At 40.3% G+C, this 13,924-nt stretch overlaps 2 protein-coding genes across 2 annotated transcripts in view; one reads left to right on the top strand and one right to left on the bottom strand.

The window, feature by feature from the left end:
- glt1d1 (glycosyltransferase 1 domain containing 1) overlaps positions 1 to 2,664 on the top strand; it is a 29,657-nt gene extending 26,993 nt beyond the window's left edge. Inside the window, exons 12-13 of the transcript XR_006105900.1 lie at positions 1,635 to 1,790; positions 2,579 to 2,664. The gene's annotated coding sequence lies outside the window, so the exon portion shown is untranslated. The remainder of the gene's footprint in view (positions 1 to 1,634; positions 1,791 to 2,578) is intronic.
- LOC121944237 (transmembrane protein 132D) overlaps positions 1 to 13,924 on the bottom strand; it is a 37,020-nt gene that overhangs the window by 1,871 nt on the left and 21,225 nt on the right. The window contains exons 4-8 of the mRNA XM_042487968.1: positions 10,166 to 10,358; positions 6,811 to 6,954; positions 3,115 to 3,320; positions 2,603 to 2,867; positions 2,219 to 2,410 (exon numbers count right to left, since the gene is read on the bottom strand). Coding sequence (XP_042343902.1) covers positions 2,219 to 2,410; positions 2,603 to 2,867; positions 3,115 to 3,320; positions 6,811 to 6,954; positions 10,166 to 10,358 — 1,000 coding nt within the window. The remainder of the gene's footprint in view (positions 1 to 2,218; positions 2,411 to 2,602; positions 2,868 to 3,114; positions 3,321 to 6,810; positions 6,955 to 10,165; positions 10,359 to 13,924) is intronic.

Genomic DNA, 13,924 nt, shown 5'->3' with positions numbered 1-13,924 from the left:
TGTGCTTTTAATCGACAGTTAAATGACCCCCTTTACACCTTGTACTAAAATGCATCTTGTACCCAGATTTAATCTAGATATGATTTAACTGGAATACATTTACACCTGTTATTAATATGTGTCCCCAATGTCCATATTGAGATCCGACTGAGATCAGATCGTTCTGTCCGGTTTAAAGAACCACGCAGTCCAAATGCCCCCCATCCCACCACTGCAATTTGGGGTTTCAGTCGCTTGCCTAAGGACTGACATGTGGACAGGAGAAGCCTGGGATTGAATTACCGATCTTCCAATTGGTAGACCCACTCTATCTCCTGAACCATCCCTGAAGGCAACAGTAAGGTCGATGTGGATGAAACAGGCCTACCTGATTGTGAAGACAGTGATTGACAAGAATACATTAAAGATGAGGGAGACACTGCATTAGTGTTGGCATCAGATGAGAGAAAGACCATCATGCGCCCCATAGATTAGTTTTTTTAATCAATCATTTATTAATGACCACATGACCAAGCTTGGTGGAATTTGCTTTCCGTACAGCATGGTGGGTAAGCTCACATAGCTTTTGTATGTGGATAAAAAATGCACTTGCATTTAAACTTGTGTTCGGTGTTGTAACAATGTGTCCCTGACCACCTCCAGACATGGTTTGGTCGATTGGATCACAATACGTCCTCAGTGTGTTTTTGGTTTATTCACACTTTCATGTGGTCAAGCACTATCCAATTGCAATCCCAACACCCAAAATGCATTTCAATGCAAGGTGTAGCAAGGGTTCCTAGGCAGGTTTCCATTACAGATTTGCACAAATAATAAGCAATATTGAAATGTCAATAAAAAACAATTGCAAGATGACTGTGTTTCCATTGAGTGATGTTTTGGGACTTTTCTCATGGTGTTATGCGATTTCTCTTTTCATGGTAACATTCCAAGAAGCATGGTGATGGATGTTCAAAACATTAGAGGGTTTATTCATATTGCAGCCACCACACTAGCCGTCATTATTTCTAATCAAAGGCGACATAGGCTTGTTATGCGAGCAATAATAAAGAGGCAAGCCCCTTACACTGGGAGGTGACAGTCTCCAATTTCACAGAGGAATTGTGGATTCAAAATTTCCAGATGATCCTCTCAACTTTTAAAGAGTTATGCAATGCAACAACACCTCTTGTAGCGACTGCAGCATTATGCGAAGGAGCCAGTTCCTACTGACAAGTGTATAGCCAAAGCATCTTGTTCCTTATAAAAGCAAAACAGTTTCCATTGCACTTTTGCAAAATATGGCGTTTTCAAATCTCCTGAAATAGCAACTCATGTGAATGTAAAAACTTTTTGTGATAAATGGGAGTTTTTCAAAATTGATGTGTTTCTATTAGGCATATTTTATAGGGGTGTAATGATCCATCCATCTCTCCATCTTCATCGATATATCGATTAAATGAGCAACGATCATGTAACATCAATGCAAAGTGTAAACATTGACCCATATCATCCTCTTTTCGTGGCGCCTTTATTTTGAAAGTCTGTTTCACCGTCACACAGCGTCCGGCAGATGATGGGGAGCAGCCGAGAGAAAGATGAGGAGGATAACGCTGTTTACTTGGGAATAAAGTGTGGAAATGTTTTGTTTTCAGAGAAACTGCGAGTCAACAGAAGCCATACTGAGGAAACACGACGTACCTGCCGGGTCACCTCACTGACTTCTCGCTTAGTTGACTGAAAAAAAGTGCATGTAAAACTGAAAGTCATCTGTGCTGTGCTGTCGGGAGGTGCAGGGACTTACACCAGCGGTGAGTAAGAGAGAGCATAAATGTAGTAAACTGGTAGAGGAAAAAGAAGGAGAGGAAAAGTAGAGGAAAAGTCCGCTAGCCGCTAAGCTAATTCCTGCAAAGTTAAATGCTATAGGCTTATGCTAAAAACATTAGCATGTTATATATGAGGGAGTTGTTTTTGGAGTTTTATACATTAGTGAAAAGATCTTGTTGTTATTCCACGTTTTGCGGATATTTGGAAAAGTTTTAAGGAAAAAAAATCATGGTCAAAATCGTATCTTGGTAGACTTTGTTATATCGGCAAATATCGTATCATTGTCCAAAGTATCGTGATGAAACCAGTGATTTACACCCCTAATATTTTATATTTACAATTTCGATTTGCGCAGTTTGAGGGTTATTGGACACCTGCCTATTGAGACATTTATATGGGCTCTGACTATTACCTGTTTAGGGCTCTGTAGAACCTCCTGTGTGGTTGTGGTAGCCAGGATGGCCCTATTGCTCCCAGCACTGAGCTGTAAAGTCATGGAGAGGCCTGTAACCAGCTGGACTCCCAACTCAGTGATGGTCACTTTGTCATCCACTACTTTTATAGTCGTTTTAGCCAAGATTGCATCCGACAGTGGAGAAAACACCTGTAACAGAACAATATCACATACAGGAAATTAATTAGGGTCCATCAGACTGCATCTCTTTTGAGGGACCAATTCGGTTCATCAGGTTCAGTAAGTTAAACAAAGTAAACCAACCCATCTAATCCATAGTCTGAATAGTTGCTTCTTGCTTTGATATTTGTCATTCAGGCAAGATTATACCGAGTTTATTACCTGGATGGTGGTGGTCCCGAGGTCTCGTCCTGACAGCACCCTCCCTGCCTGCAGCCTTGCCACTCGAGGGTCCTCCACTTTCATGAAGTATCGAACTAGCCTTGTGACATCCACCTGCCAGTCCGAGCCCAGGAAATAGACCTTGGGATCCCGAGGGTCTGCCTGCTCTGCCACAAAGTAGGTTAACACCCGCACCAGGGCGTGCTGAAACTGCAGCATGCAGCCCTTCCCTTTCCTGTCGTCTTCCTCGCTGTTCCAGCCAGTTCTGGGACATGAGCACAAAAACTCACGTGAAAGTCACACCTGTCACATGGTAAATGCTTTGACCTTCTATACTCCAATCACTCAATCCTGTCTTTTTGCCAGATTGGATCACGTTGAGATATTGTAGTACATTATGTAATGGAATCAAGACCCTAAACCTCTGGAGAGATATGATTTGGATTTGTATGGGCTACAGGATGCTTCTAAAAATCCCATGGGGTGAAAAATGGTTTGTTTGTGTGTCTCACCTTTTTGAGGTTAGTATAGGAACCCTCCAGCTTTTGATCTGGCTCAGCTCTGTGTCTGACACCTCGATCTGGAGGGGGAGTCGGGGCATCCACACGTTCAGTTCGAGCTGAGCACTCAGGTAGCTGTAGGTAAAGTTCACCATCAACTTGACTTTGCCCTTAGTCTCTTTGCCATTCAGGAAAACATAGTCACACCTGTCCGACACCTGGATAAGAGGAGATAATATATAAAGACAACAATCCATCAAAACATGAACACCTTATCTTTTTAATTTCCCTGATAATATCAAAGTGTTTGTGTAAGTACGCTTGAGTAAACAGTCTATATCAAACTCCGAATGAGATTGTTGTCAATGAAGGGGATGTTAGTCATCTAACCAATGACAAAAAATAATCAAATATTCTCATAAAAGTCACTTTTTTAACAAATAGGCCATTCTTACAACAACAAATGGCCTTGCGGCAGTTTTGCACTGCATGTGTTACCACAGTAATGTCAGCTTGCCGTAATAAACTACTGCGATGATCACCGGTCCGAAGCGTTAGGAAGAGGCAGCATTGCAATTTTATGTTAATCAAAATATCATGTGGTGCAGTGCTGAACATCAGTCCTTCACAGCCAAATGCATTCATTACAATGTGATTTCAAAGGTGACCTTGGCAAGTTTAGGCAACTGCTCATTAAGATCTCATGGACATTTTGAGACACGAGTCAGGAGGTTTTCCTTGGTCCTCTCAACAGCCACTGCTTTAAACAAATTGGATAATTAACGCAGCATTGAAATTCAGTCACCAGCCCCCTGGAAGTGCACAGGGGAGTGCAGACGGAGGAAAAAACAGTGACTTTGACAGATAGCCTAAGGAGGAATACAAATAGCAAATAGATTCCCGCTCTCATTCGCGTGAACCCGACAGTTTGCTGGAGGATGTGCTGTCACAGGGACACGCTGTTTTTTGAGAGGATCTTGTGTCATCAGTGCGTCTGAGCATCAGTCATCCTGCACCCATGACCAGAGCTTAAGCCTCAGAATGACCGCATCACTATGTGTCATCCTTGCTGTTAGCTGAGATGCCCTGGCCTCTTCCCTGCGAATAATCCTATACTTGATTTATATCCAAACAGCAGATTTACAACATCTGGCACTGAAGCCCTTGAACAGTTGTTATCGAAAATTTCATGCATGGAACAATTGACAAGGACTGATTTAGTTTCTGTGAAGTAGTTTAGAGTTTTCGTGTTTGTTTGGTTTTTTTTCTCAGTTTGGAGGCAGTCAGCCATAATCTAGGACACTTTGCTCATTTCTTATTTTTTAGAGAACAATCTTTGAACGAACTTCCATAAGCTATTTTCAAATAATATTCTGAAGCGTCACTTAAAAGGGAATGCCATTTTAATGTGTCATCCGCCCACGCATCCTAGTCACAATCTCATTGTGCAGCCAAGAATATCCCTCAGTGTTTTTGGTGTCAAAATAGATATTTGTTTCAAATGGGATTTGACTTTCATCACTGGGTATTGTTTTTAAAGACAGGCGGAAAAAAAACTGAAATGCCCGCTTGACTGACACAACTGTGGCAGTAGTTTCCCCGTGCAAATAACACAAGTTTTAATGAGTATGCAGAGTTCATTTTTCAAAGGGGCAACTTAAGTTCAAGCGTTACACTGAGGTCAGGCCTGATGCAAATCATTTAGTCAAATTGCTTAGCCACGCCACGAAAGGTCCTGATTAATCAGCAAAGTAGACATCTATGCTCAATATGTCCGTGCTTAAAATATTCAAGTGTCAATCTGTCACTCCTGAACTGACAAAGAGAATGCCTGTGCATGTTATTCAAAACTCTCCATCATTTATGTACGTTTGAAAGACCTTTCCATCACGGCAGATTAGACTTTGTTTTGCTTTTGTTTTGTCACATGAGCTATCCATTCTAGATAAATCCTGCCCCATCTATCACTAGCAGATTTGGTACTCTTCAGGCACACCAGAAGAGAAAAGATATCTGAGTCAAGCTGTTAGACTAAGAAGATTAAAGGGAATATTTGTGACTGAAGCTGCTCTCTGGTCAGCAAATACACTGAGAGCTACAGTAAGCTTAGAACAACAGCAAAGACAGCTACATTACAGGGTTGAAAAGAATGATTTAGTCCACATCCGGACTTGACATCCGCACTTAATCCTGCTTTTCTTATGACTGACGTCCATCTGCACTTAATACATGTGAACTTACTGTATATGCTGTACTGCAGATCTCCTAATGTTTATTTATTAGCCTGGACATCTGTTGTTTGCTGAAACCGCTTTAGCACATATTTGAACAGCAAAAAAAAAAAAAAAAACTTGTATCAGATCACTGGAGTCCACTGCATGTCTTTATTCTTTGTTTACAATTCCACTTTACCCTTGAGTAAGTACATTCACAGCCTCTGACCTCGGGGGCCGGGGCCCTGACTTTCAATTTCATCAGTAAACAAAGCCTGCTTTTGGCAGTCAGCCGTGCTCAGGTTCGCAGGATAAAAGCGGCGAGTCGCGGGAAGGGAGCACAGTGGCAGACTGTGAGGTCGTTTGTGGCGAGCGATTTAGCTCAGTGGTTGTTCATTGTCGTGGAGATTGATGGGGATGTTGTCGAAGCCCAGCTAATAGTTTGTTTTACAGTGTGGAAAAGAGACAGAAAGCAGAGGTGACTTTGGTACAACTTATTTGTCCATTCTGTCCTCACAATCACACATGAAAACAACCTTGCACTTTTTAAAGAAAAAAATTTCTGCCACTCTAAACTGCCTTCCTGGCCCCTAGCATCAGACAACGCAAAAACATCTCACACTGTTCCATTTACCAGTAGGCTTTGAGTGCTTTTACACAATACCATACTACATACTGTATCTTCATATTGTATTTTCTTTTTTATATATATTATCATTTTAGGATGCCTCTTGAATAAAATGTGGATTAATGCACATTGTCCCTTTTTAAATAAATAAATTGCAAATTACAAATTACTCCTATTACAAAAGTGATTAAAGGGACAGTTTGCCCAAAATCAAGAGTACACATTTTTCCTCGTACCCGTGGTACTGTTTATCAATCTGTATTGTTTTGGTGTGAGTTGCAGAGTGTTAGAGGTATGGGCCATAGAAATTTCTGCCTTCTCTCCAATATAATGGAACTACATGACACTCAGCTTGTGGTGCCAAAAAAACATACATTTAAAAACTCACCAGCATTGTGCACCAGTGGTGCTGGGAAAGCTAGAAGTAGATGCACGCTTTCTTCTGTGCAGTGATATGGTTGGCTGTGGATTGTCTTGAGGAAGTAGGTCATGATTTCTAGAGAGACTTTGATGTTGAGATTTTTTCACATGCGTTATTTTGGCACTTCGAATACCACAAGCCAAGTGCCATCTAGTTCCATTATATTGGAGAGAAGGCAGACATCTCTACAGCTGATATCTCAAACACTCATGTAACTGTCCCTTTAAGCTTGAATACAAAGGTAGCCTATAACAAAAAAAACCTACTCCACCTCTTAACCCAAAATGAAATAGTTTTAAAAAGCCATTTACATTACAGTAAAATCATTTTGCTAAGAATGCGTGAAGACATAGAAGCAAAATAATGATTTATCTGATGTATCGCGTTATTGTTCCCTCTGCAGTGTGTGGAGGCGTGTAACAAGGAGCAGGAGGAGTAAATCCTACCTTGAGTACATCTTCATCAGTGGAGCTGCAGTCTGTGTAGTCAGACACATCAGTGACCACTCCGTCTTCCTCCACAGCCACTGTCCTCACAGGCATCACCACCTTCTTTCCAGTCAGCACCGCTGTATTCAGGATCTCTGTGTCCTACAGAGAGACCAGTCAAAGTCATCACATATTGCTTCCTTCAATAGAATAATAAATCGCATGCGCTAAATTTGATTTTTACATTTTTGACATTTGGTGAATATTTTCATGTAATGGAAAAAAATGGTTTTTGGGATGGGGGCACTGTGGGGCGCAAGCAGAGGAGGAAGGTAGGAGAGACGGGGGCGATGAAGTGTGACTCAGTGACTCAGCAGTCTTGATGAGTTGAGAAGGCTGGTTCCCCTTTGGGAAGCCGAGGGGGGGTTAGAGATAAGACTGGGTGACGGCCAGGTCACTGCATGGAAGGGAGAGCTACTCCAGACTTTTTCTGCACAGGCATGTCCCTCAGAGCGATGCCATATCCACTCAAATATGATCATATAACTAGAGCCATGGACATGGACTAAAAATAATCTCGAATCTGCAATACAGCCTGTTCTTTTATGCTTAGTGTATTATCAAAAAGGGCAACTGCGGCAGGTAAAGCAGAGTCGACCACTAATCACAGGGTTGCTTGTTTGAACCCTGGGTCTCCTTGTCCATATGTCCTTGAGCAAGTCCTAATTTGTCTGCGATTCTCATGTAAGTGACTTCAATTGGCCTGTGAGTGCAGTATGTGTGTGAGGACGGGGAAATGACAGCTTTGGATACAATGCTTTGTAAATATCCATTTAAAACTCCATAAATTGTTTTTCCCGTTTCTATGTACAGAACATGAAACAATGTAATGGCTGTGTTTTGTCAAACTGATATGAATGCAGTTTAGGGCTGCAACAATGAATTGATAAAATTATCAAATGTGTTGGCAATGAATGATTAGTCGTGTTGCGCGATTATTACGTCACTCGCTGTGTCGCAGGACTGGTTACGTCACATGCAGACAGGAGAAGCCAGTGTTTTGAAGAGGCATGGCAGAAGCAAAGAGGACGTTTTGTACCAAAATTTCAAAAGTTTGGAGCACTCCATGTTATGCAAAACAAGGAAGTGTGTTAGCTGCAAAATGTGCAAAAGTGACACGCATGGCACGGCACGGCATGCGAGCACGACAGTTACGATGCAGCATCTAAAACGAAAGTGAGGAGGAGAGCTCAGTGATGTATGTTCAGTTTAAGTAAGGAAACGTAACAGTATCTTGTAAAAGCTGTCAACGTTTAGTTTTTGAATTGTTTCATATTTGATTTCGGAGTTATTTATAATTTAATATTATATTGACAGCTCAGGGATGTTTAAGCAACGGCCTGTTTATGCACTGAACTTTTTGCACCGTTGTCAATGATAATCTGTTTTTGATCAAAGTGATGGGAGAAAAAAATGCTTATTTTATTATTATTTCTGTTTTTATTTTTTTTAAATCTGATTAATTGAAAAATTAACTGACCGATTAATGGCTTATCAAAATAATCTTTAGCTGCAGCCCTAATGCAGTTATTATTTATACTGTAGTAGCTGTATCTGCCTTTCTCTGTGTGGTGTTTGAACATAACACGCATTTGTGCATTTGTATGCATGTGTGGATAATCAAAGCACGAGAATGAAGCAGATGGATATGTGTCGTCCTCGGTAAAAAAAAAAAAAAAAAACACACTGTTTTAAATGAAGTTGAAATAATTGAGTGTCGTGTGAGTAAATTAGTATCAGAGCAGTGGAGCACAGCCCGGTCAAGTTCTGCGAATGATCAGTTGAATCAAATTTAAAGAGACACTTGGCCACTCGTTTCAAAAATGAAGCAGATGGATAAGTGTCCCTCGACTGTAAAACTGGTTTAAATGAAGCCGAAATAACTGAGCATCTTTTTTTTTTTTTTCCAAATGTCATTACAATATAGTTAAATAATCCAGCTCTGAAGGCTGTGTCAGGGAAGCGTCCACCATTATATAGAAGTATTGAGCAGCAGCATTGGATGGAGTTCACAGAGCAAGGCTCAGAGTGATCAGTCAACGCTAATGTCCCCCCGAGCCAACCATCAAATCTCCTCATGTTTGGCCCTCTGCCTGAGGTCAGCTTCTAATCCGCAAGAGAGATGAACCATGTCAAATTCACGGATCAGGATACTGTAGCATATCCTCATAACTTCAAGCACTCCGGCACCATTATGATGGAAATGTGGCAGACAGCAGTGTGAAATATAAGTAACCTGCTGCCCAAGTATATAGAATAATGTATAATAATGCTGAACTTTTAATTGTACATATTTCATCAGTAAGAAACTAGGGTTAGGGTTAGGGGTTAGAGTAAAGGGTGGGCTGGCTGTATTATGTGCAGAGTTAATGCAGATACTTAAAAAGTCTTAAAAGGCATTGAATTATCTAATCTAAGAATAAGGACTTAATTGCTGTTAAAATGTCTTAAATCAATATTTCAAAAGTGCTACAAATGGGGATAAAGTAGGTTTTTCTGGGGGGGTTCTGATTTTGCATTGTAAAATCTCAAAATAATTGGTGACTTAAAAAAAGAAAGTTTACGTAATGCTTTACATTAATGTTATTACAGGTCATGTTTTATGTTACAATAAGTATTTGGGCAAAATTTTCCCAAATCCTAAGTAATTGATGCCAGTTTATGTTTTTTTCTTTAATTTTTTCTTGTAGCAAAATTTGGTCTTAAATTTAATTCTTAGTGGCATTAAAGACTCTTAAAAAAGCCTTAAATCCCACGTGCCTTAAGTCGTAGGAACCCTAATTATGTGACATGTTAAGCAGGCGTAAGAAAAAGCCTGCAGTGACCCAGGTGACAGATAACTCAAATTTAATATGTGTGACTCAAAATGGTGTGAACTCTTGTGTAATGTTCCGTATTTAGTGTTGTAGATTATATCATAGATTAATTATAGAGGTAGCATGATAAAGAGGCTTGCGGCACCAAAATAGAAGCACATGAAGCAGCTGTTAGGAGGAGAGGATGACCACATATTGCACGCCAGAACAGAGCAGAACAACACAGAGGAGAGACATCAGCTAGCTGACAGTCAACAACACAAGGTCACTCCCTGCTCAAAATAGAACCCATTTACTAAACAATCCAAAGCATACTCAGCCGTCTGCGTTTGCAAACCAGACAGGAATGGATCAGAGCAAAGTGCAATTTATGATATTTTCATGCACCGAGGCTCAAAGGATGCAGTCCAAGTGTTGGCGCTATCAGAGCTGTCAGTAACGTCGATGTCGGTTTTAATGATGATTAGGTGTGACATGGAAGCTGTCAGCCAACTCACCATTACAAGAGGGGCCAGGCCAACAAAGTCTCTCTGGGTGGTATAGATTCTCATGGCTCCTTCAGTCTTGGCGATGTTTTTGGACGCCGACGGTAATTCCAGCCTCCATATGATCACCTGACTGTCAAGTGGGCTGCTCAGCTCCTCCACCTCGAAATCCATTTGAAGCACCTCCAGCAGACTGCTCTCAAGCCTGAATAGGAAGCAGGATTAGTTAGATGTGCATACCATGCATGCATACATATGAGTCTAAAATTCCAATACAGCAAAATGTTGTGTTTTATTTAAGAGTTTCTTGAAAATAACTGTAGAGATTAATATGGAAATGCAGCAAAACACACTGTAAAATAGATGTTACTGCAGCTTTTATTATGTTATTATTTGGGGCAAGAAGTGCCACATTTGTGTTTCAAGTATATACTTCTGTCTATAATGCAAAGACAGAATCTCTCCATCATGTCACTGATACATAATAGGATTATTTTACCATTGGTGTCTGTGAATTCCCCTCCACACATTAAAATACTGTAGAGATAATCATGTCTGAGTAAAGGTGCAGATTATACCGCAGTGTATCCTGCACTTCAGCCTGCGGTGCGTTGCTCTCAGTACAGGACACGTTGTCGTAAATCCATTTGATCATATGTGAATCGACAGATAACTTAACGGGCACACTGTGACCAGGGCCAAACTTTAATAGTTCGTATAGCAGAGGTGTTGACTCAAGTCATACGATCATGATGGACTCAAAGATCTGATGACTCTAGACCCGACTTGCAAAATTAAAGACTTGTAACTTGATTTGGACTTTAACAACAATGACTTATGACTTCACATGGACTTGAGCCTATTGATTTCAAAATACTAGATGAGTTCCCCCAAGCCCACAGATTTTAAAGTATGCCATTAAAAAAATGTGACACTTTTTGTGTACAAGAACTAATGCTGTCAAGAAAAATCTAATTGCAATATGCAAAACGCATAATGGGTCAAAAATTACAGACTGAGACACCACAACTCCCAAACAAATTAATACAAATTGTCAAAAAGCATTCATGACTTTTGTTAATTCAATTAATTATTTCTCTGTTGTTAAAATGACATTTGGTGAAAAGCACAATTTGACTTGGTTAGGACTCGAAACTCAATGTTTAGGACTTTGGACTTTGGGACTTGTCAGTCTTGACTTGGAACTTGATTGAAATTTACTTGTGATTTGCAAAACAATGACTTGGTCCCACCTCTAAGTCAGACAGTTTCACAATTTCAAGTGTCAAGCAGAATCCCTTAAACCAGAAGTATAGAAATATGGTGTGGTGACATAACTGCTGTGACATATTAACAAGTCAGAATGGCCTCATTCACTGTACGATACAAAGGCATTATGTATTATATAGACTGCAACAACCAGCAGACCATGCATCCCTAATGTAATGCAATTATTTCAAAAAGTTGAACTAAAAGTACAAAGAAGCCCGACAAAGGTTTTGACTGGATTTTTGGATACCCAGCTCAAAATTCCTTATGAATATGGCACTGTGGAAAGAAAGTGAAGAGATTTTCAAAAGAGGGATGTGATCCCAGCAGTTGCGACAAGACACAATCCTTTTTTTTGGTAGAGGGCTTTGCATTTTCTCAAACTAAACCAAAAAAGAATAGAGCTGATTTTCTCTGTGCTGGCCCTCGAGTTGACGGTACTGTTAAATGTGAACTGAATAAAAGGTGGACCGAGGACAGCAGCATCCTGCATTCACAACAAAGTATAAGCCTTTGTAACTTATAATGGCCTCTCAGTGATGCCAGCTAGAACAGAGTGTCCTAGCCATGGATTCAATTTTCCTCCATGGTCCAAGTTAGTATCCTGGGTTTTATTTCTTGGCACAGTATTGAACTACAGAAAAGATATATTGGTGGACAAAAACACAATAAGCATGCACATACCCACATGGACATTATCAGACCCAGTGCATCTGTGTGTGCATGTTATAAATATCTGTGTCAGAGCAGTGCAGACACAGTAAGGGGCTGTTTATTGCGTGAAAACGACCTCTGAAGGGCTGCACACCAGCCGCTTTTTTGCATTAGAGCAACAACAATTGGAGAAACGGCAAATCATATTTTGTTAATCCTCCATTAAGTTCCAAACTCAACAACAAAGTAGACAAAAGTCCTTCTCTGTATCCCCTTCTGACTCCATTATATCTGCCCTTAATAAGGACAAGACAGAGACTTAGAGTAATTGAATAATCTCAGCATATTGCTCCGAGACCTGAGATTAGAAGATAATAATGGCATTCTGGTCAAGTATCAAAACAAGATATGCTTGACTCATAAGCATGCATATATCCCCTTAAGTATGCATTAACACAGATATAAGATAGGGCATGCTGCCCATGCTATTTACGCCCTCAGTCATTCTTGTGAAGCTTGCAGGGGGATGACGCCTCAACAACTTGATTATGACCTGCAGTGTGTCTGTGAGTACTAGCGCTTTAATATTGAGATCCAAACCAAGCTGCAGCAACAGAGGATAAAAAAAGCTTTAATATACAGATAACAGCAAATACTTTTAGTGCTCGCTTAAGACAAAAGTCAGAGAAATCCCCACAGTGGTGTGACAGTGGACACTCTCTGCAGGGGTTCTGTTAGTTTCATGACATTTTAGAGAGGATAAGCCGAAATGACTGAGTGAAAGAATATGTTAACCCGTAAAGAGGCTGTGATAAACAATGTCATAATCCACACCAAACGGGGGAAAACAACTTAATGAGGTCAAACCAATAATGACAAGCACACATGAGGTCAGAGTTCTGTTTCTATTTAAAGCAAGCTGTGCCTGTGTTATATGACTTCTAATGAGTCAGTGTCAGATAAACCCACATGTTATGCTTAAGGAAGTTTAAATTTATCCCTGAATTTGGGTGAATTCATCTTTTTTAGATTAAATTGAAGCAAAGTTCACTCAGAAAAGCTATTTTTTTTGTCTACTTTTATCAGTATTTTTCTTTCATCCTGGGAAAGTTGGCTGCATAGCATACACTTGCTCTTTTCCAGCCATGCCAACCATTCACACACAGATTAGAGCTTTAGTTTTACAAGCGTTTCTTGGAGCTGCTCTAGAGGCAGAAATAATCTTACTGTTTGAGTTCAATCTCAGTGGATCCATTTTTTTGGGGAGAGTTGGCAAGCTTGAATAGCAACAAAAAAAAAATTAAAAGCAAGTGCACAAAACCAGCACAAATAGTATTCTCCTGAATGTATGTTGCCTTCAAGACGGCTGGTCAGCAAGAAGAACGGATGGCTCACCTAGATTTGAATCGCACTAGTGGTGTAGGTGTTGGTCCTCACCCTACATCCATACTTAAATATCTAATCGTATATCATTCATGGTCCACAGAGGATGCATCCTAACGACTTTGGTGAACCCCTTACTTTTCCATTCGTGTCACCATGAGGTTGGCATTTGTGGTTTTACGTGAGGTGTTTTCACAATCATTGGATGGACTGCCATGAAATTTGAATGAATGGAGTATGAATGATTGAATTATAATCGCATTGGTCCTTTAGTTTTCATTTAGCAGCATCATCAGGCCAACATTTAAATCAGCCCAGAACTTGGTTTTGTAACCAAGTATTTGTACAGCTAAAGACATTAAAAACTGTAGGAGTCATTTGTGTTTAACAAATGTCAGCATGCTACATGGTTTGCACCATGCTCAGAAAAAATGGTGCATCCTAACTGTGTTGACCAATTATGAC

Source organism: Plectropomus leopardus, chromosome 6 (assembly GCF_008729295.1).
Source record: "Plectropomus leopardus isolate mb chromosome 6, YSFRI_Pleo_2.0, whole genome shotgun sequence".
Lineage (NCBI taxonomy): Eukaryota > Metazoa > Chordata > Actinopteri > Perciformes > Serranidae > Plectropomus > Plectropomus leopardus.
Note: the sequence above shows the minus strand (reverse complement) of the source record. Positions and strands in the feature narration are given on the sequence as shown.